General features: G+C 36.5%; 1 protein-coding gene across 1 annotated transcript; it reads left to right on the top strand.

The window, feature by feature from the left end:
• Positions 1-54: 54 nt before the first annotated feature.
• Positions 55-23,188, top strand: ATP1B3 (ATPase Na+/K+ transporting subunit beta 3). Its single transcript, XM_014057424.2, has 7 exons — positions 55-356; positions 7,415-7,543; positions 9,705-9,818; positions 14,622-14,806; positions 15,918-15,968; positions 20,702-20,788; positions 21,904-23,188. The coding sequence occupies exons 1-7, from the start codon at positions 248-250 to the stop codon at positions 22,072-22,074; spliced, it is 846 nt and encodes a 281-aa protein (XP_013912899.2). The 5' UTR covers positions 55-247; the 3' UTR covers positions 22,075-23,188.
• The last annotated feature ends 290 nt before the right edge of the window (positions 23,189-23,478 follow it).

The raw sequence follows: 23,478 nt of genomic DNA, 5'->3' as shown, positions 1-23,478 counted from the left end.
AATTGACGTCTCTGTCGGGGTGGGGAGAGGCGGCGCGAAGAGAGCAGTTCAGTGCGTGTGACTGGCCCAGCCCCTCTTTCCTTTCCTCTCTTCTGCTCTCCCGCCGGGCGCCTGAGGGGTAGTTTCTTAGCGGTTCGGAAGATCCGCTCTCGTTCGGCAACGGATCTCCGCCGTCGCCGCTCGGGTGCCCGGGAAGCAGCCGCTCCATCCTGCCCATCTCTCGCTCGCATTTTGGCCTCTGCCAGCCATGGCCAAGAAGGAGAAGAAACCGTTCCGCCAGTCTATGGCCGAGTGGCGGCAATTCATCTACAACCGAAACAGCGGAGAGTTTCTGGGGCGCACGGCCAAGAGCTGGGGTAAGGGCGAGTGAGGGGAACGGACACCCGGAGCCCAGAGGACGGGGCGGAGGGGCCGGCTCGGTCGACCTGCGACCCCAGCCGCTTTGGCCAGTCCCGGACCACGAGGCGAGTGGCGGGCCGGGAACTGCCGCGAGCGCCGAGCTAAAAATAGCCCAAGCGTGATAGCACGAAGCTGAGGAAGGCGGGGGGGGGGGAAGAGGGCAGTTGGACCCCCTCCCCTCGAGAGGTGACTTGGCCCTCCCCTCCGGGTTCTGCAGGGTGGGGACGGGATAGCCGTCTGGGCAGCGCTTGGGCAGATGCGGGCTCCTTGGCTGCGGGGAAGGAGGGTGATTTCTTAACGCGTGTCCCCATCTGACTGCCCGCCTTCCTGTTCCTGCTGGTCCCACTCACCCCCCTGTCGGGGTTACAAAGGGACCACCTCCTGCCACCCGCAGGCTCCTCCCTTTTGGCAGCTGCGTCAGTGCATGGGGGGGAGCAGTGTCTCCTTCCCCCCCGTCTCCCCCCCAAAAAAGCTAGGCAGAGATAAGATTTCTCCCCTCGCCCGCTATGCCTTTGGGGAGCTGTTGCTTGCCACGTGCTACACACTTCGAAGATGCCTCGGTCGCTCTTGGCTATTGGAAGCGGCACGGATGGAGGGGAAGCCTACGGGTTTTTTTTTCCACAGCCGGTTTTTCCTTTTCGTTCCGATCGTTCGTTTTCAAGCCTTCCTCCCCCTTCCTTTCTTCCTTTCTTTTTTCCCTCCCCTCGTGTATGTTTTGGACACGATGCTTTGAATTACCAGCCGTGGTCTACTACTTCACAGAAGTGTTTAATGTTACAAGTTCTGAAGTTTGCCGTGGAAACTTTAAATTGGTGCGTGGGTGTTGCTTTTAATTACATTAGTTCATCGAGAGGAAGGGTGACATGGGGAAGTTAAAAGAAATATGCCAGTGTAGTAGAAGCAGGGACGGGCTTGCCTGAAGAATAATTTGCTTGAATAATTTGCAGCTCCAGTGCAGTGAGATAGGGTCCCCTCCCCTCTTTTTGTGCTTTAGGCACATGGTCAAAATGATGTGGAATAATTGAAAACAGAACACACATGTGTATTCTATTGCCAAGACCATCTGTCACAGTGTTTACTGTGCTGTAAATTTTTCTTCATTCATACAGAAATGGGATTTTTTTTCTCTCCTTTTTTTTTAAAAAAAAAATTGAGGACTAGAAAAGAAATTTCCATTCTGCCCTAATGATTTCCTTTCCCTGGTTTACCTTAAAAGTGTATGCACTCACAAGTGAATGTTAACAAGGAACATAGAGGAATATAAATATGTTAATAAATGATGCAATGTTCTTTACCATTTAAATTCTTCGTTATGTATATATCAAAGTAATATAAATGGGATTTCCTTTGATTATTCCCAATGGAATGGATGTCTTTTTCAAGAAAAAAAAATAAGTCATACAGCTAAATATTTTAAAACTAATGAATTAAATCTTTGAATATTTTATTTTTTAATAAAAATAACAATATAATGGATTTTCTAAAGGGTATTAAAAGTGCAGTAAACTTTTTAATGCATATACTGGTAATATGCTTATGGTCTCATTTGCTAATTGAATGCCACCTTATTTTGGGTGTGATATTGTTCTTCATGCTTATTGTACATTCTATGTACAAATAAACCATTTGAATTTAGTCTGTTTTAAAAGCTTGGCATGCTGAATTGTAAGCAGTTATTTTTTTAAATAGAGCCACTATATTTTTCATGTATAAATTATTGTATACATGAAGTGAATAAAATTTAGTTGTAGAAAGATATTTACTGCTTTGGCTCTGAAATGAATTTTTTATAGAGGCTAAAGAAAAAAAATGAGAACAAAGCAGATACACATATTATGAAATCTGTTTTGCCTGTAGGACCTATGGTAGTTCTTACTTCTCTGTGTCATTTGTAGCTTCAATATTTTTAGATATTCTCAACTTAATTACATAGTTATTTAAAAGCTCTTTACTCTCACTATGGAAAAAACAACTTGTACAATCTTGTACCAGTAATGTCTAAAAGTAAATCCCAATGTAATGGTCTTACTTTGAAGTAAGTGTATATGCTTTAGAAGCATGAAAGATCTAGAATGCCTGGGTGAAAAACATCTCTTCCCCCACTCCTTTTCTGGTCTTTAAATTTATAAACAATATGCCATCATGAAAGTATGAATCCATGAACATGTGAAAGTAGGTCTACCATGTTTAATCGTGGTTTTTCTCTTTACCTGTTTCTAAATGTTATTCAGCTCTTACCTTCCGTAGAGTTATCAACTTATACAGCTCACTATGAAGTTTGTATCTAGAGAATATCCTAAATAATCAGCTCCATCAGTTTATTGCTAGGATAATTGGAAAGTCAATCATTTTGATTTTAGGTCTGGATCTTGGGCTTTAGAAATAATCTGATTTATTCTGAATTAGTGCGGCTGTCCAATCTTGATATGATTCCTGAATCAAGAGAGGGACCTTCCCTCCTATAAACTATTATACAGAAAATTCACTTGTTTTTTCCTACACTAAAATAATATGAATGTTTTTTGGAAAACCAAACCATTAATTATAGATCTGTTTACCAAGCATCATAGAACTATATGATGATTTCAGATTCTTCTACACCACCCTAGATAAGTGAAAAATAATGGTAATTTAAAATTTGGATAATAAAGGAGCTTAAAATTCATTGAATGTTTAATAATTGCCTTGACAGAAAGTGCAATACAGATAATCCTAGACTTACAACAATTCATTGTGATTGTTCAAAGTTACAACAGCACTGAAAAAAGTGACATGACCTTTTGTCACACTTATGACCATTGCAGCATCCATGGTCATGTGATTTACATTCAGATGCTTGACTGCTGGTTCATATTTATGATGGTTGCAATGTCCCTGCGCCATGTGATAATCTTTTGTGACCTTTTAACAAGCAAAGTCAGTGGGGAAGGCAGATTCACTGAACAAACTGGGTTACTAACTTAACAACTGCAGTGATTCACTTAACAAATATGGCAAGAAAAGTTGTAAAATTGGACAAAACTCAAAAATTTCTCAGTAACATAAATTCTGGGCTCAATTGTTGTCATACGTTGAGGACTACCTGTATATGTCAGCTATTTCATGCTGGAGTGCTGTAATCTGTTTCATATGCCTTCTTTTACTTATATTCATATCAGCCTGAGACAATATGAGTTGTAATGAATATAAGAGTTATAGTCCAAAATATATGGCGAACACTATTCTGTCATTGAGCCTTGGTGCTTCTCTCCTGCTTTTACTATTGCCATGAGGAGAGTTGGTATTATTATTCAGATTCAATAAGCTAATTTATTTAAATTGTAGTTAGTAGTATAAACTGATTTATAAAACTTTGTTTTCTTTAATGATAGTCAAGATTACCCACAAACAATATTTTAATACCCTTGAGAAATATTTTTTGTACTGTTGTAATAAAAAGATATGATTTTATTATTACATCATTCCAATTCTTATTGAAATTTAGTCTCTATAAAAATGTGGATGTAGAGTGGGCACAGTGGTTTGGCACAATGTACTACTTACCTGTTAAAGCTTGCTGCAATACAGATAGTCGTCTAATTACAACCATCCATTTAGAGTTCAAAGTTACAAAATTTGGATGCTTGGCAACTGGCATGTATTTAGGACAGTTGCAATGTCCCAGGTCATGTGATCACCTTTTGCTACCTTGTGACAAGTATACTCAATGAAGAAGCCAGATTCATTTAACAATGTCACTACCTTAACTGCAGGCAAGAAAGGGCAAAACTTGTTTAACAACTGTCTTGCATAGCAATAGAAATTTTGGGCTCACTTGTTGTAAGTTGAGGTCTATATATATTATCAAAATCAAAATAGGACTTCCAAAAAAGAATTAATACATTCTTAACGATGATAGAATTCTACAGATAGAAACGTTTCAAACTAATGGAGGAAACTGGCTCAAGATGAGTTGAAATTCCTAAAAAGCGAGAGGGAGAGACTAAAAGAGACTGTAAACAATTCTAATGTGAAAAAACCATAACAGCAGAATAAACTAAAACAAGTGTGACTGTAATATAGTGGATATCTGAAACAAAATAGAATATAAGATGCAAAATAGAAAAAGGAAGAGGACATATGGGTAGCCCCACAACCTTAGATGTGTTAGGAGAGCAAAAGTTCAGAAGGAGCTGAGCTTGGAAGAATTGCTAAGAACAAGGTATCTAAAGATTTCTTTATATACATTCAAAAGCAATTAGAAAGAAAGAGAAGGATGGAGTGGGTTGAAACTTGACATTGATAAACAAAAACATGGTCAGCTGAATGGCATCTTAAGGTACCGAAGGAAATAACCTGACCATTGCCAACTATTTTAAAAGAAATTTTAAGGAATGGTGAAAGGCCAGATTTCATTTAATACATACTAAATTATTTGAAATCCGAGTGTTACATTTTCTCTAGGCTTTGCTACAACTCCTTCTGGACCATGCCATTCAATGGCTTTTGCAAATAAATCTTTTGAACCAGAAATTGCCAGAGGTGTTCCAAGGATAGGAACAACCTGCAGGTCTGTTTTGACCAGAATGCCTCAAACCTTTTTTGGTTTGAAGGATATATTTGTAGAAACTACTGAACTGTCCCTAGAACAGAATGTTCTAGAGGGAAACAGTCTGTTTTTGAATTGACAAATTTTGCACATCCATAATAAGTTATTATTCATGAAACCAGGGTCTTGATTTTCTAAGATATGTTTCAATATCTGTCTAAGAGCCTACCTAGTGGGTGATTTCTGTACTTAAACTTTATGCCTGCTAATTATATGACCTTTTAACATGGTCAATTTGAAATAATGTATAATCTTTAACCCAACAATCTCCAACCTTTTGGCTCAGCAGACTGATGGAGGTGGCAACAGCTATGGTGGTGAGAAGAAATGATTTCACGCATGCATGTGCAATGTTCATAAATGCAGCTTCATGCACGCTTGCCCCCACTTCTGCTGCCTGGTTCTAAGTGGGCTGTGGCCCACACTGGGCTGCAGATCAGAGCTGTAGATCAGGGCTTGTTCTATCCAACTGCCTATATATTTAAACTGTGATTTCTGGAGATTTTAGGAGACCTATACAGGGAAAGGTACTTACTGATAATGCAGGCATCTTATTGCTCTCAGGCTGGAAGCCAGAAAATAAGTGTTAGAAAGCATATAAATTATAGATAATGCGAAGATGAATGCTACATTTTACTGTACATTCTTGACTTTTTACCGGTCACTTAATGATGTCAAAATCACGACAGCCACACATACACATCTGCAGTCATGTGATTACATTCTGGGACTTAGCAATCAACTCGTCTTTATATGCTTTTGCAACATCCTGAGGCTATGTGACCATGATTTGTAGTGTTTTGTGCCTGTTTCTGGCATTTATTTCTGGTTTCGGGGGTGGTGGTGGAAGTCCACTAGAGAAACTAGAGCCTCTTAAACACTGTCATAAAAAAGAGACATAACTTAAAATCCAGTCACATGAAACCTTCACTTACTACTGCAATGACTTACAGTTGTATTTAAAGATTCAGTTTCAATTGTAAGTTGAGGAAACTTGTATAAAACCAGTGAGCTATTGGCCGCGGTTTCTCTCACATATGAGTTATGTGTGCTAAGCAATTGCTTTCAGCTGTTCCTGTTTAATGCTTTTTTCTCAGGTTTTTCTCCCCCATTTGTTATATGCCATGTCATGTGTTTTGAGACAGCTCAAAACACTGTTGGACATTAGGGACTGGTTCTGTGGAGACAGGTTTTTCCGCGGAACAGAGGGGGCATGGTTTCGCATGCTGCCTACCAAATCGGGCTTCACTTGTTTGCACGACCTGGTTTCTGGCATGCCATTGCTTGGTCGAAGTCCACAGACCTGCTGTAAAACAATAAAAACAACAAAAGATTAACAACAAAGAAACAAAAAAATAATTTAAACCTTACATTCTGAAATTTTAGAATAAATAATGTCTTCACCATTGACCAACATTAAATCAGTCTTGAATCATAAACTTCTGGAGAGTTCCCTTAGGAACATCTTTAAGCCCCAAAGGGTCATCTCCAAGCAAATAAAATATTGCTTGGGAAAAAAATGTGCTATCACTATTTTTGGATTACTTCCTCATATCAATCCTGCATATGCCTATTTAGAGTTAAAGTACATTTTAGTATAGTGAGACTTATCTCCAGTGATGTAGAATTTGTGTCTTTGAAACTTCTAGATTAGATTGTAGAAGCACTTGAATTTCTCCATTGTTGATGCACAGGGAATTTTTTTCCTAATATGGCGAAGATTATAAGTCTTCCCTGTGTTATAAAATTCATCTGGAAAGACTCCATGGGTTCTTTATTCTGAGTTTCATTAATTTTGAAAGTATCCAACATTTGAACAAAAACAAACGAGCAAAAACAGCTTTTTCATTTAGCTTCCATTATTATTAAGAATTGATTGAAAGAGCAAAGAAATACTTATAAATCTTCCATAGTTGTGGGATAGCAATCATAACACTGAGATAATAATGAGTAGGGGGGTGTTTTGGAATTGTCATGTATGTTGGGCTTGGTCTCTGGGTGTTAGGTGAATTTCGTTGTATGGGTATGCTGTGTATATATATATGTAAATGACAATAAAGTAATTTCATTTAATTTCATGTTTCATTTCGAGATTCTTTCATCAAGAGCAACCTCAATAATAATCAGTTTTATTATTATATCAGATTTCACAGTATGTAATAATCAAATATGTTGATTTTTGAAAGTATAACAAAATTCTCTCTTTCTTGTACAGAAGGTTACCATGACTATCCTTTTAGAAGCTTGTATTATTTAGAAGATAAACCATTTGAAATATTCAGCTACATAGTTCAGTATTATTTAAAATAATATTGAGTCTCATATTATGTTAGGTTTCAGATGAATGTCAGTCTTTGCAATATAAGTGACTAAATTATTCAATGCATGTTTTGTTCATATTTTTTACATTTCTTTTTTATTTTTTAGGCTTAATTTTGCTATTTTATCTCGTCTTCTATGGCTTCTTAGCTGCACTTTTCACATTCACAATGTGGGTTATGCTCCAGACATTAAGAACTGATATACCCAAGTATCGTGACCTGATTTCTACTCCAGGTAAGTATAATGAAATTGTCATTATAAATTAATAGAAAAGGTGTTTTACTTATGTTTATTTTCTCAACATTTACCATGTAATCATAACAATGGATTTCTAGTTCTTTCTGAAATATAATTCTGCATGGTTTATAACAGTATAGAAACCAGTATAATCAAAACAGGGCACTTTAGGCAGCATTCGCCAATAAAATTCAATGATACAATCTTCAGCTCCAATCTCACCCTATTCCAATGGTTGGGGGAAGAGCCAGCTATTATGGTGTTCCAGAGAGCCAAAGGATGGAATCCCTGGAGAAGGATGTTGCACAAAGCAGGGACTGTTGCAGAAAAGACATGTTTTGTAGAGATGGTGGTACGTAGGAAGGAAACTGGAGTGTCATTCTAGTCATTCTCTACTACCCATTATTGTAGCAAATTAATTGTTTGAGTGTATTTCTCATTAATGTAGGTCTTTAGTTCATATTCTACATTGAAACACATTTTCTGAATTGATCATTAGGATTTGACTTCTTAATATATATTTATCATGGAATTAATACAAAATCGTTTTAGTGTTCTCTTCTTTGAGGTGGCTAGTACAAATTAATGACTAAGTTCAAATGAACTTTGTTTAATTGACGGACAGTATCTACAGAATATAATTTGTTACAGGCATTTACAGTTTGCATGTCCAGATGGGCAAAGTTTAAAAAACTTATTCCATTCTGAACTGAAATGATAAATCAGAGCTAAAGATGAATATATTATTAATGGACTGATTTAAAATAAAATCTGGATTATAGATATATGTCACACATGCAACTTTTTTCTTGCTGAGAGTCATGCTGACTTTTGAACTACCTCCTGAGTACTGTATTCTCAAAAATAATGGATAGAATCATGATGAAAGCCAAAGTTGATTTCATTTAAATAATATTAATATGATTACACTCACACAATTAATTTAATTATTCCTTTATTTCAGATTAAAATTTAAAATTTAGTAACTTCATCATCCTTCTCTCTGTCTTCAATTGTCCACTTCTTCATATAGGTGAATGTCAACAAAAGATTGATGTCTATTATATATGTAATTCTATGTATGACAGTCATGTGCTATGACAGATATCACTGTCTAAAATAGCCATGCCCTGCAACTTGAGCTATAAGGTACAATTTATCCAGTAAAAAGTCCTACTTGTTATTAATGGATTGAGAATATTCCTGGGTAATTTTGCTATATTTCATCCAAAAATATACTGAAATAATAGGAAGTGGACTCCAGTGCACTTCTGGACACAATTTAAGATCCTAGCCATCTTCTAGAGTTCTTAAAGGTATAGGGTCAGGTGTGGATTATTTGTGGGACTGCTGATCTCCAATAATGGCTATATAATTGGCGTAATGGATACCTTTAAAACAGTGCTGGATTCAAGAAATACACTTTCTTTGTCATGGCATTTGCTCTACGGATGATTCTGACCTTGCTGGCCTTCCATAAGACAATAAAGACCCAGTTTTACTTTGAGATTTGAGCCTAAAGAAAGGAAGGGGAAGTAGAGTAGAAAATGATGGAGGGAGGAAAGGATGTAGAAAGGGGAAGGAGAGAGGGGGAAGAAAGTGTCGTATAAGGTATAAATATGGTGTATGGAGAGCAGAAAAGCCAATAACTGGTTATTTTCCCCCCCTTTCTTTGGTAGTTGATGGTAAGATGAATTGATGTAATTACTTAATAATACAACATGATATTGACTATGTAATAGTATATATGTGATTATATGCTATGAAAATGGAAAATAAAAAAAAATTCTATCGAGAGATTTGAGCCTATGTATTGAATAAGCCTGATTTTAATTGTGAGGATAGTTATTTTATTGTTTTTTAACTGTTCAGAATTGTGTGATGCTTGGGTAACTATACATACCATACAAATAGGTAAGTAAAAGTAAATTGTGCTTTGTTAGGGTAAGTGTTAAATAATTTTAGTATTGCTGATTAAGTAACACAGTGATATATTGATAATTTAATGTACAATAATGACAAGATTTAGCTATTTAATCTCATGCAATCATGTAAAACCCAGTTCTTAAACTGTTTCTTCAAACTATTTTTATACATTTAGAAATTATCATTTTTGAGGGATACTTTGGATAAATAATTCACTTTTTTATTTTTGTAGGACTAATGATTTCACCAAAACCAGAAACTGCACTGGAATTTTCAATAAGCAAAAATAACTCAGGAAAGTATAATTATAATCGTTATGTGGAATCCCTTCATAAATTTCTAGGAGGTTTGTATACTTTCTCTTTTTTCCAAGAAATTTATATAAAGTACTAAGGGTCCCTGTTTTTCTAGCACTAACAATAATTGTTAGTAAAAGCAGCTATTTTTGTGATGATTAGGAAATTTTTTAAGGTTGTCAGACTTACTGACACCTGAAAAGCAAATTTTTTTGTGACAAATAAAGATCCTGAATTTAAAATGTGGTCACATTTGTTTATATACTGCTAAAAAAAAATTCTTTTGGGAGCTTTTGGAAGATTAGTAGCTTACTAAATTGGCTGAGATGAATAACTATTAACTTATGGCTTGATGTGGAAATGTGATCATGTTTGTTGCTCTAGTTATGAATATCTTTGATGTATATATTCAGTTTGTTAAACAAACATTTAAAGAGAGGCAAGAAGGGAAAAAGGGCAATTAAGATAATAAAATCACATTCATCTCTTCTGCATTACAGGCCTTTGTAAAAATGCAGCAGGCATTTGATCAGCTTAACCAAAAGCATGCATATAAGATAGTAAGCTTTTCTGTAGAATTCTTTTTCAGGTAATACTGTCACTGTTTCCTATGCATATTCTTAGAAAAGTTAATCACACTGTTCAGAGTAGCCTATTTCAAATAAATGTGCAGAGAGCTGAAACTCTTAACTGCAGCATTTAGGTGAAAAGGGAACATAGGAAAATGTTGAAAAGAGCAAGGAAGCCATGTGTAAGAATCAGCATAAAAAATCCGGTTCAGAACTTCATTGAAAGCAGGTTGCAATCAACTTAATTTGTTTGAGCGCCCTCATATTTTGTATTTTACATATTGCAGGCATGAGAAAGTAAGAGGGTAGAGGAAAGTCAGAGGGCAAGGAAAGGTGACAGAAAGTGGAAAAAAAAAGAAATTGTCAAAGGATAAAATACAGAAAAATGAACAAAAATGGCAAAGGCGATGGCAGGTGAAGGTGAAAGAAGAGATGAATAGAAGGTAAACGAGAGAGAAAAAAGAAGATAGAGGAGAGAGCAAACTAAAAAGAAGTGAATTGAAATAGATTTCAATGGTTACAGGTGCCTTTTTGGTAAGAATGTGCAAATGTGAAAATACTTCTTTAGTTGACATTAAGTACAGGATTACTTGTGCTGGAAGAAGTAGATTACCAAGGCCACAGTGCAAGTTCTACATTAGACATTGGCAAATACAACATTTCAAATATTGAAACCACAAAAGCTGTTACGGGTAGCACTCTAGCTTTTAAAGAAAAAAAATAGATGGAAGCTTGAGATTTGCATGAAAATTGCTGTATTTTAAAAATTCATGTCAACTAGAATCCACAGTTAAAATGTGGTAGAACTCTACATTCTCATGTGAAAAAAATGAACAATTGAACTAAATACAAGAAGTTTATATTGCAAACTGCAATTAATATGGATACTGAAATATATAGTAGTGGTTTCAAAATATAAATTTAAATTTTTGTTGAGCACTACAGTCAAATATCTGAGAACACTTTCAATGATTTAAGGCCATAGATAATGAGTGCCAACCTCTCGTCTTGCCTAAGCTGCATTGAGTGAAGAAGAACTGTCTTAAGCCACATGTCGTGTTTCCAGAAAATAAGACAGGGTCTTATTTTCTTTTGACTACCACCACCCCAATTTTGTGTGGGCCTTATTATTGGGGGGGCTTATTGGTTTGGGGTTGCCAGGTGGCTGCTCTCTTGAGAGCAGGCGCCCAAAGAGCCGGGCACAGCCTCAGGGGCAAACTGCTGTGTTTGTCCCACCAGAGTCTTCCAACAGCCAATCCACAACCATAGAGCGTAGTCCTAGAGCGGCTGCTGTCGGAAGACTTGGCAGCGGATCTCCGGAGTTTGGAAGCCAGTTATGCTTGGAGCATGGCGGCGGCAGAGGGGCCGCAGCGGCGCCGGCACCCTTGGCCAGCCCTGCAGGGAGAGCTGGGCATGGTGAGGCTGGGAGGCACGCGAGCTAGATGCAGAACAAGTGCTCGCACAACCTCTTTCCAGCCGGGCAGAACACCACGCAGCTTAGCACCTTTGGGATATTACTGGGTTGGTGAATAGCGCTCTGCCTGGCTGGAAAAGGGAAATTCCTGGGCGGCTGCTTGTGAGAGCAGCTGCCCGGCAACCCCCCACTCCAGCCAGGCACAGCACCACCCACTAACCTAGCGGTATCCCAAAGGTCTCAAGCAATGTGTGCGCCTTATCCCCCCATTCCCCCCGCTCCTGCGGCTTTGCGCCTTCAGAATATCGCTAGGTTGGTGAGTGGCACTCTGCCTAGCTGGAGGGGGGGTTGTCCAGGGGGCTTATTATTGGGGGAGGGTGTATATTTTTGCCCACAGGAAAAATATGTCATGGTCTTATTATCAGGACACGTCGTAATTTTGGGGAAACACGGTATTAAACATACAACATCGTTAATGTATATAAAGACAAACTTCCTTTATTTTTAAATATTTTTTATTGTTTTATGGGGCGACACCTGGCTGTCCATAGTTGCAGGTTGAATACACCTGCTATAGATAGTCAGCATATAAAAACTAAAGCATTTGCAATGCATTAAAAAGAATCAATAAATATTGTGTTTAGATAGTCCTTAATGACCCTAATTGACCAACAACTCCATTGCTATGCAATACAGCCATTAAGCAAAACATATATCTGCTTAGCAATGGTGGTTCTAGCAATCATAGTTGACTATCACTTTGTGAATCTACACAGTGGTTAAGTTAAAAACTATCTGGATCCAAACCATTTTTGGAAAAATGTAAAGGTTTGCCTCCAACTCAGCTTACCCCAGGGATGCAATGGCTTAATGGCTAAGACGCTGAGCTTGTTGATCAGAGAGTTCGGCAGTTTGAATCCCTAGTGCCGTGTAACGGAGTGAGCTCCAATTACTTGTCCCAGATTCTGCCAACCTAGCAGTTCGAAAGCATATAAAAACGCAAGTCGAAAAAATAGGAACCACCTTTAGTGGGAAGGTAACAGCATTCTGTGCACCTTTGCCGTTTAGTCATGCCAGCCACATGACCACGGAGAAGTCTTCAGACAGTGCTGGCTCTTCTGCTTTTAAACGGAGATGAGCATCGCCACCTAGAGTCTGGAACAACTAGCACATATGTGCGAGGGAACCTTTACAGTTTACCCCATTTCCCTATCTCCTCCCCGGCATTTGCATTTTGGTCACCTGTTACTAGCTGCCTTTGCCACCATGATGCCCATTGCATCACACACTACACTATATCAGTGGGCAGTGTTCTTTCATGTTGCCTTCTTTCCTACCAACACAGCCGGGGCTTTTCTTGCCTTCTTACCAGGGCTCCTTTAGCACTCTGAACAGGGCCTCCATTTGTGTCCTTTCGTGAAAGAAAGAAGGGCAGAAGGTGCAGGGGCAAAAGGAGAGCCTGAACAGGGTGCAGACGGATAGCCTGGCTGATGCCTAAGGGAAACACCTAGCTGTACCAGTAGGAAAGAAGACTCCAGCTGCTAGAGTAGGGCAGTGCAACAAGTAGGTGGATGGCCTAAAGGTGATCATATAAGCCCATGGTTCTGAATTTTATTCACATGGCCAGGAGGATGCAGCAACAGGTGAAACTTCAAGGACTGTAATAAGTCCCATTGTTCAGTATTATCAAATGGCCACTGAACAAATGTATATTAAGGGAGGATTGCCTATATTTTTCTTGCATAGTTGAGATATAGTTCAGAAAAAGAAAGATTGGTTGCCAAAATTATGTCATTATGTTTATTGATTTACTTTGCTTAATACTATTAAATTTAAAATAGATTTATTAGCTTTGTATACAGAGAACTATTTGAAACAGATAATCACAATCAAATATAGAAACGAATAGATTTTTAATATTAACATCAATGTTTATAATTTTGAGATTTGTTGTACAATATTGTTCTCTTGAGTGAAACAAACTATTGGCTATTTTTTTTTATTTGACAAGTTCTGGTTTTGAAACCAACATACCTTGCAAACAGGTTTAGTTGTTAATGTATCAATATGCAGAGAAATGCAATGCTTCTTGGTTCTACAAGAATTTTTCTGTTCAATAAAGTGCTAGAACAATTTCACAAAGGAGAAGAAATGCAACATATGGACATATGATACCTTTATGCCAAAGTTTGTGCGAAGATATGAAATGGAGTAAAATTTCCCAGTGTGGATTTAGACATACTGAAATCTAAGATTAATTGAAGAGAAATATTCTCAACTCTTCTATGAATTTATGGCACAAGATTAAAGTTGTAAACTCAGGAATAAAATTTACTGAAGTTTTGGATTTCTGTTAATAAAAAGGTAGTAGGTGATGCTATGATCACTTCTATTTATTTAAGTTCACCTTTTGTTTAGCATGTATTCCCTGCCAAATAAAATTAAGGACAGATTTAGTAGCATATTTTATTATGAACCTCCCCCCCCCCAAAAAATCCAGAAAACAAAGTACAATGAAACAAACATTGAAAGAAAAAAATTGTGAATTCTCAGAAACTTTCAATTAATGTAGTCATTAAAGCAAATACTGTGCAGCGTTTGAAAGTTAATCTGGTTATAACCATCTATTGCAACACTTTGAATTGCTTTTTTCTCGTTGGTAATTCCCTTAAATGCATGAATCTTGGAATTGGGTTTGTGTTCACGCGTCAAATGGTTCCCAGCTCTTGACAAGTTGAACATCTTTGCGCAGTAATGTTTTCTCAAAAGTTGGAAATGAATATTCTCCAAAGATTTTCACCTGCTAAATGATTCTTTAGTCTGTATATTTATTAAATAGTTAATGTCATGCACTGAATTGTTTTTTCTAGCATATAATGAATCAAAGCAAACCAGAAACATTCGGTGTTCTCCAGGAAAGCTCTTTGACCAGAAATCTGGAAATAAATCAGTGTGCCAGTTTAATCGTGATAACCTGGGACCTTGCTCTGGACTACAAGATGAAAATTTTGGTTATGACAAAGGAACACCATGTGTTATTATAAAAATGAATAGAGTAAGTTCAGTTACTCTTTTGGATTTCATAAGGCTTGCAGTTTTTCCTGTGGAAAACTGTTCAAAATTTGTAGCTGGATAGTATTTGCTTGAAGGTAAATTTCTGTGTATGTTTCTGGATGCTCTTATAATTCCTTTTATGATCTTTTCTGATTTTTATGTTGAAGATAGCAGCTCATGGAAAAGATTTTGACTCCCTGTGTTAGAGTTTCTAATTCAGCCCTTTTATGTTAAAGTTGGATGGCACTTTACCATTCCCAATTGCTTAGAAATGGTTAATTTTTGCTTATAAAAGAAATAATCCAGTTCTATGTTTTTGGTCTTAACAAATAATATAGCCAGTAAAAAACAACTCACATAAGTATATATCATGCAAGAGTTTATCTACTGATCAGAAATGTCATCACAAGGATACATAGTATATATTTCTGCCAAAAAAGATTATTTGATTCATTAAACATTTCTGATGGACATTTATAGTTAAATATTTCTCTTTTTAAATAATTATGTGTTATATGACATGTTATTTGTATATGCTTTCTGAATTCAGCCATTAAGATTATGTGCTTAATTTGAAATAATGAATGGCTGTTGTTGGAATCATCACATGGATTTTAAAACAGGATTATGTTAAACACACATACATCTGCAGTCCAATAATTATTTTCCTTCCTTGCTCTCTGCCTACCAACAAATGCAGACATAACATAACTAATGGATAAGGTGTTATATTTGTGGTATATCTTACAAAACAGTTCAAACTAAATGAAGATTGTTGTAGAATTCATTTTTTTTATATATGTTCAGCATATATATTTCTAGTAGCCACAGGACATACATGTATGAATATTATGGATATCCATTTGTATACTGAATAAATAGCTTTTATGTGGTTGAAAAAATGATTTTCATTACTATTACCTTATATTTTGAATATATTGATTTCTAATATGTGACACAGTAATTTCGGGGTAAAGTTATACCACAGAAATATTTATATAATGACCTATATTAAAATTAAACATGTGGAGTATTAGAAAGTGCTACTTTATTTAAATTATTGTTAATATTTATTCCATTCCAAGTTGTATAACATTTTTTCTATATTTCAGATAATTGGATTAAAACCTGATGGAAAACCATATATAAACTGTAATTCTAAGGTAAGAATTTTAAAATTAAAATATGCCCACTTTTATGTCATTAAAAGAGCAAGTGGTTTAATACAAAGTAGCCTTAATTATTATATTTCCCTGTATTTTAGATTTCCACTCACTAATTTAATTTTTTATGTTACAGTCTCCATTTTAAAAAGATATGGTTTCTTCATTATTACTTGCTTTTTATTTTGTTTCATTTCATAACAAGCATTTTGTTTTTCTCTCCATGCTGCAAATGCATCTTACACAATATTTTTATGATGGGTAAGAAAATGAGCACTGAAGCAGAATATGACATTTTAGTGTTTGCACTGTGAAATAATTCACTTGTAAGCATTCCATTACTTTAAAAACTTATTCATTATAAAAGTTATGTTTTAAAATGTTTCCCTTTATGTAGATGATTTTACCATATACTTGTATATTTTTTAAGAAAAAATATTTTTATTATCAAATTTCTACATTACCTATCACACTTGTATGATAGTGTCTGGGGAGTTTTCCAATTTATATGTCTACTGATTTATATATTTGAATGAATTTGGGTTTCAAGATCACACACTGATGCTTTCCACATAAGTCCCATTTAGAATTGTTGTAATATTTGCCAAACTGTATTAAGGTAAAGATGTTCAATTTACTATCAAGATAATTTTATTTTAATTTGAACTCTGAGGGTCATATAGTACCAAAACTGACAAAAGGCAAGTGAGTGTAGGGTGCATGTGCAATAATCATCTGTTGTGATCAAATTATGAAAACCAAAATTAAGTGGTTTGAATCACACCTTTTGACTATTAAATTTTCTTTTTTATTAAAATAAACTGAAAAGATGAATGTATTAAATCTTGTAATACATGCCCATGACACCTAAATCAAAATGCATCTTCTACGTATATACTGAAATATTGTTGAATATACTGTGTTTCTCTGAAAATACGACCACCCCAATAATAAGCCCAACCCTAATTTTTTGGGGGGTGGGTGGGCCTAATATTACCCCTACCCTGAAAATAAGCCCGGGAGGATGGGTATGGCCAGCACAAATGGTGGCATGGGGGAGGGCAACTTCTGGCTGCAGCCCGCTGGTCCCTTGGGGCAGTACAAATACCACTTTTGCCCTTCTCTTTTTGGGTGCAGCACTTTTGCTTGTTGGGGGCCTGAGGGCAAGGGGCGAGGCGAAGCTGATCGCTTTCTCTTTACCTTCTCTCCCAAAAGCGCTCCTTGGCATGGCCACTTCTGCAGCAGGAGACACACCCCTTGCACCTCATGCTGGGCTTCTGAAGGGTACTGTAGCAGCAGCTACCAGTATCCACATTTTTTACCGTTATTTTGACACCCACGTGGCCTAGTATAATGTTAAAAGTTAATATTTCAGAAACGCTACCATAGCTATGGTGGAAAGGATGATGTGCAGGAAAACTCCCCCTCCCCACTGCAGATTGTTCTTTAAAATCCCCCCTGCACAGATACACATCTAAAAATGCTCCATCCATGGCTTCAGAGCCTCCAGTCTTGCAATCCTGTGCAGGGAAAGCAGAGGTTTGCTCCAAAGTTGCGATGGCAGAGCATTGCACAAGGAGAATTATGTAGGTATGGTAATATTTCTGAAATGTTAACTATTAAAACAGTACTGGACCACATGGTTCGGGCTGAAATAATGGTACAAAAATGTAGATACCTGCTGCTACAGTACCCTCCAGAGGCACAAGGTGCATTGGGCGCATTGCTTGGCCTCCTGATGTTTTTGCTGTTGCAATCAACGGGAAAAGCAGCCAATCTTGTGGGAGGCGGCAGCTGGAGTGGCACCCACAAGGCAGCTGTTCCGTGGACAGAATTGCCTGCTGTGACTGTCACCATTAGGTAAGGAGGGCGCGAGGGGTGTGGGGTGCATCGCTTATCCTCCTGCTTCTTTTGTGGCAGCAATCAGCTGCAAAAGTGGCCACATTCGCTGGAGGCAGCAGCCTGAGCAGCAGCCACCTGAACCGCAAATCAGCTGTTTGTGGATGGTGGGATAACCTGTGACCCTTCAGGAAGCTGGCATGAGGGGCCACTTGCCCTGCCCCCTGCCTCATACTGGTAAATGGAGGGAAGAAAAGTACCCCCCCCAAAAGCCCTAGCTGTTTTTTGGGGGGGAGGGGTCACAAGAAAATAAGTCTTCTTTTTGAAGAAACACGGTATCTGTATTTGCACTATTTTTAAAATCTTTTCCTCTGTACTTACATTTATTAAACCAAAACAAAAATAATGCTATAAACAGCATCTTTTTCCATCCTTCAAAATTCCCGTACAAATAATCCTCACTTGGAGGGAGCTCTTCTAAAGGAGAGAAGCCTCCACAAAGAATGCCTGTCATTAGGCCTATCCCATTATATTAAACCCTCCTCAAAAATGCCTGCCCCTGGGATTGTATCTGAATTATTCAGCTAAATGCCAGTATAAGATAAAGGTAAAGTTTCCCCTCGCACATATGTGCTAGTCATTCCCAACTCTAGGGGGCAGTGCTCATCTATGTTTCAAATCCAAAGAGCCAGCGTTGTCCAAAGATATATCCGTGGTCATGTGGCCAGCATGACTAAACGCCGAAAGTGTGTGGAACGCTGTTACCTTCCCATCAAAATGGTCCCTATTTTTCTACTTGCATTTTTATATGCTTTCTAACTACTATGTGCGGCACTAAGGATTCAAACCACCGACCTTTCTTAATAAGATCAGCATCTTAGCCACTGAGCCACCATTTCCCATTAAATGCCAGTATAGATTTCACTAATACATGGACAATTGCCATAACATTGCTCATAATTTATGGCCTCATCTTTTATGAAATTCCTATTTTGAAGTATGACATCTACTCCATGTGATCTGGATAGTATATAGCTCCCGTTGATAAAATTCTTTCGGATAGAATTTTTTTTAATTGAACTTTCAATCATACAAAAATAGATATAAACAGCTTGAGGTTTTTAAACTTTTATTATATCTGAGGGTATTTCAATTAACACAACACTTTAGAGGCCTAATTTGCATATGTTCCATTATTCAATATAAAGACTCATTTATCCAGACATTTAAAATCTATGTGCTTGAAAAATTCAGGAAAAATGGTAATGTAATTTATTTATGAATAGTAGTCATAGAATTACACATCAAAATTTTATTCCTATTTTTTTTATTTCTTATACAAGAAATCCTCAATTTATGAACACAAGTGAGCAAAAATTTCTGCTGCTGAGTGAGAGTTGTTAAGAGTTTTGCCCCATTTTATAGATGTTTTGCCACAGTTAAGTGAATCACTGCAGTTAAGTTGATAACATAATTGTTAAATGAGTATGGCTTCCCCATTGATTGGCAGAAGGTTGCGAAAGGTGATCACATGGCACTGGGACACTGCAGCATAAATATGAACTGTTTGCCAAGCATCTGAGTTTTTATCACTTGATCATGCTGCAATGGTTGTAAGCGTGACAAATGGTCATAAGTCACTTTTTTATTGCTGTTGTAACTTTGAATGATCAATAAATGAATGACTTACAAGGACTACCTGTTCTTGTAGCTTTACCTCCCAAAGTCAAGTTAATGTCTCTTGAACAGAACTTGTTTTACTTGTAAACTGCCCAGAGTCACTTAGTGAGATGGCGTGAAAATAAATTTGCTTAATAAATAAAGGGCAGGCATTTTTATTAAAATAATTAACTATAAAAATTAAACCAATTAATGATTCTGTTAAAATTCTCTCTGAAATTTTAAAATTCATGTTTTTTTAAAAAACTGCAAATTGCCTATTATGGCTACATTAATGCTGTTATATTAATGGTCGTATTTTCTTTTTCATTGACAATTGCTATAAGATTTCATATACAGATGCTCAAAAGTAAGGAATCTGGTTGAACACTTTTATAAGGTGCTGCGTATCCCTATGTTGGCACATTCAGGTTGATAACTGGAGGTTTCAAATCAACCTATTTGAAGAAGATAATGGCTTTGTCTTTGGTTTTGATTAAATTAATTGTATTGCAGGTTTTTAATACCTGATGTTTTGATTATCTGTTCTGTGATGTTTGATATTAAAAATATCACCAAGTTATGAATTGGGCTTTTAAATGACATTTTTCTAGTTTTCTAGAAAAGCATTCGGATCCTAATCCAAAGATTCTCAAACTTAGCAAGTTAGATGGTAGACATGAAACTCTCCATTGCCTCCAGTGTAAAACACACCTAGGCTTTCTTATATGTGTGAATTTCCTATTGTTAGGGGTAGTTTTCCGTTTCCCAAAAGCTGTTCTGTACATTTGACATATTCCACAATATGAAACATATTTTTTCCTAACAGATCTCTTTTAGTCAATTTGAGTTTAAGATGAGATGTTCATAAACAAATTGGAACAGACTTTAAATGGTTCCTAGACAATACTTTACAAATCAGTATGGCAAAATAATATTGTTGTAATAGTAACATATTTCCTATTTATTTTTGTATACAGGTTTAAGGTATAGATGTAATGCTGTTAGAAGATTTTTTGCTGATTAACTGGTTATTATTTATTTTTATATGACACATACAGATCTTTCTCTAGTATTGCTAATTCAGAATTCACTTTATTATGGTTTAAATAGGCAATTGAATAAATCTTACATCTTGGCTCTTAAAATTCTTTTTATACATTTGTCCATGTACTCCACATGAAAATTTTTAAAAAATGTTACATTTATCTTTGACAAATTTTCTTTCTTTATAGGAAGAAGGCAAGGTTACAATAAGTTATTTTCCTCCTAATGGAACAATTGATTTGATGTATTTCCCATATTATGGAAAACAGCTACATGTGAGTTTGTCTTAATTCTGCATCTGTGAATTTGCTTTGTTCATGTTCATTGCTAATAGTGTCATTCTACTCAACTGCATTCTTCTAAAAATTAGTATGTGCGGCTCTGGGAGGCAGAGTTCATTGCCTCTCTATGGGGCGGGGGGGGGGGGCTGGCCCCATTCCCAGCTTCTACTTTGTGAGCAAAGCAATCCAGTTTTGCTGGAGCTTCTAGTCTTTATCCCTATAGAGAAGCCTTAGGTTTTGAATGGCGCAGTGGCGCAGTGGTTAAATGCAGCACTGCAGGCTACTGCTAGATCAGCAGGTCAGCGGTTCAAATCTCACCGGCTCAGGGTTGACTCAGCCTTCCATCCTTCCGAGGTGGGTAAAATGAGGACCCAGATTGTTGGGGGCAATATGCTGACTCTCTGTAAACCGCTTAGAGAGGCCTGAAAGGCCTATGAAGCGGTATATAAGTCTACTGCTATTGCTATATATTGCTTTAAAAGAAAAACCACTTTTATCTGGTTATCTATCTTGCCTTCTCTTCTTACCTAATAACACATCAGCAGGATTTTTATAAGGATACCTTATGCATTGGCTTGTGCGAGTAAGAGGACATGGAGATTGGGAAGTTTTTGTTGCTAACATGACAGAGAAAGTGATCCCTATCATGCAACTGGGCATAGACGTGATGTGGATTGTGTTCCTCTTAATCTTTACAAGCTCAGAGAACAGTAATTGACTTGTGAGCAGTGCAGGATGAAAGAAGGGTGGCAAAAAAGGAAAAATGAGAAGGCTTATGAGCCAGATTTTTAATATTACAAAGATCCTAGCTTGTTGACCACAAAAATAGTTAAAAGGCTTCTCTGGAGGAGAAGCCATTGGCTTTTTAGGAGGGCTGATGGTTTCCTTTCCATTCTTTCTTGTCTTTGCCATAGCTTTAATAATTCTCTCAAACTTGAGGAGGGTAGTATTTATACATGTTTACTTGGAAACATTATACTGAACTAATATGCATTTGGTATAATTAAATGCCTGGTTTTTAATTAAACAATTATAGCTTGTTTTAGTTATATTAAATCTACTTTTGTATTGAAAAAAATCCATTTTTATTTCTGCCTCTTTTGAACCAGCCTGACTACTTACAGCCACTAGTGGCTCTTCAGCTAGCATTTAATACAACCAGTGCCAAAGAAGACGTAAACATTGAATGCAAGATCCTCGGAGCAAGGAACTTAAGAAGTGACAATGAGCGTGACAAATTTCTGGGACGGGTTTCATTCAAATTTCAGGTATCTGAATAAAAATCACCAATATCACCAAAAAGTCAACCTTATCAGCAGGACCTGCCATTCTGAAAGATGAAACCACCAATAAGAAACCTAGAGTGGAACAAGGCATTCAGGGTAGCATAATGTGCTTCCAAATCATGATTTCAATTTGTCACAATGTAACTGCCCATCATGTTTTTGCCTATTGTACCACTGTACAGATATAATCATTTTAATGACCTGTAAATAGATTCCAGACATGTAATCATGGTAATTTTTGACCTGTTGAAAATGTGGGCTTTCTCCCCAAGTGAGTGTCTGTAATGTATGTGCTGTGCTATGTAAATATTGTATTGGTTTAACACTGGTTAATTATCATATCAATACCAACAGTCTTAGAGTGAGAGGTAAAATATTTCAGACTATTCAATCCAACACCGTGAATTAAGTTTGTGCAGAGATGCCTTAAATCCTGTGACGGGTGGAGCTTCATGTGGATTTTAAGTGTTAGCATTGATTTTTGACATTATTTAAATACTGAAGTAGATGTTGTGCTTATTGTGCAAGTATTGTGTGTACATGCAATGTTTGGTCTAGATTTGATATTTCAGTTTCAAATTATTGTGTTAATTGCTGTTACATGGAGCACAGATAAAACCAATACAATGTCACTTTTTAAAACTTTTTAATTGAAAATTATCAATATGAAACAAGTCCTTTACAATGTGTATGGTTTAGAGATTTGGTAACAGTCATATTACAAAGCTGCTTGAAATAAAAATAAGACCTCACAATATGAGACTAGATGTACAATTTCCAATTAAAAAATATTCCAGAATGGAGAAATGTCTGTTTAAATATTTTAAAACTCAGTAAGGACTGTCCCGATTAAACATTCCTTTCTTTAATTTATATAGTTTTAGATGAATTTTGTCCTTTGTAAGTAGTATTTAAAATGTGGGTTTTTTTCTATTAAGCATCCTTTCTATTAAAGATTAATATCCTCTGCATTTCAAGATGTATTTTGATCACCTCTCTGTATTCCAGGATATGTTATTGATCTTTCTTTCTTTTCTCTACACTCCAGGCACTTTAAGAACCAAAAATAAGTGGTTCAGAATGTGCATTAAAATACACAATTAACTTTTATGCAATCATTTGGTTTTTTTAAAAAAAGAACAATAACATAACAGTAAGAGCAACTGTATTAACAATAGAACAAGTTCTGAGAGGAAAAGTTTTGAATTGTTTTAAATATTTAAGATCCATATTGAGCATATCCAAGATAGCTAGAAAAGATGTTCAATGAAGGTATAACCAATCCAGAAAGATTGAATACATAAATTTGGACCTGGTGAGTCAAAATGAAAAAAGCTAGTGAATAGCAAAAAGAAATAAAATCCTCTTGCAGTTAAAGAAGAGCCACAATGCTTTATG

The sequence above is a fragment of the Thamnophis sirtalis genome, unplaced genomic scaffold, assembly GCF_051295495.1.
Source record: "Thamnophis sirtalis isolate CommonGarterSnake01/CBP01778 unplaced genomic scaffold, rThaSir2_p1.2 scaffold_11, whole genome shotgun sequence".
NCBI lineage: Eukaryota > Metazoa > Chordata > Lepidosauria > Squamata > Natricidae > Thamnophis > Thamnophis sirtalis.
The sequence above is the reverse complement of the archived record's forward strand: the minus strand, read 5'-3'. Positions and strand labels throughout refer to the sequence as shown.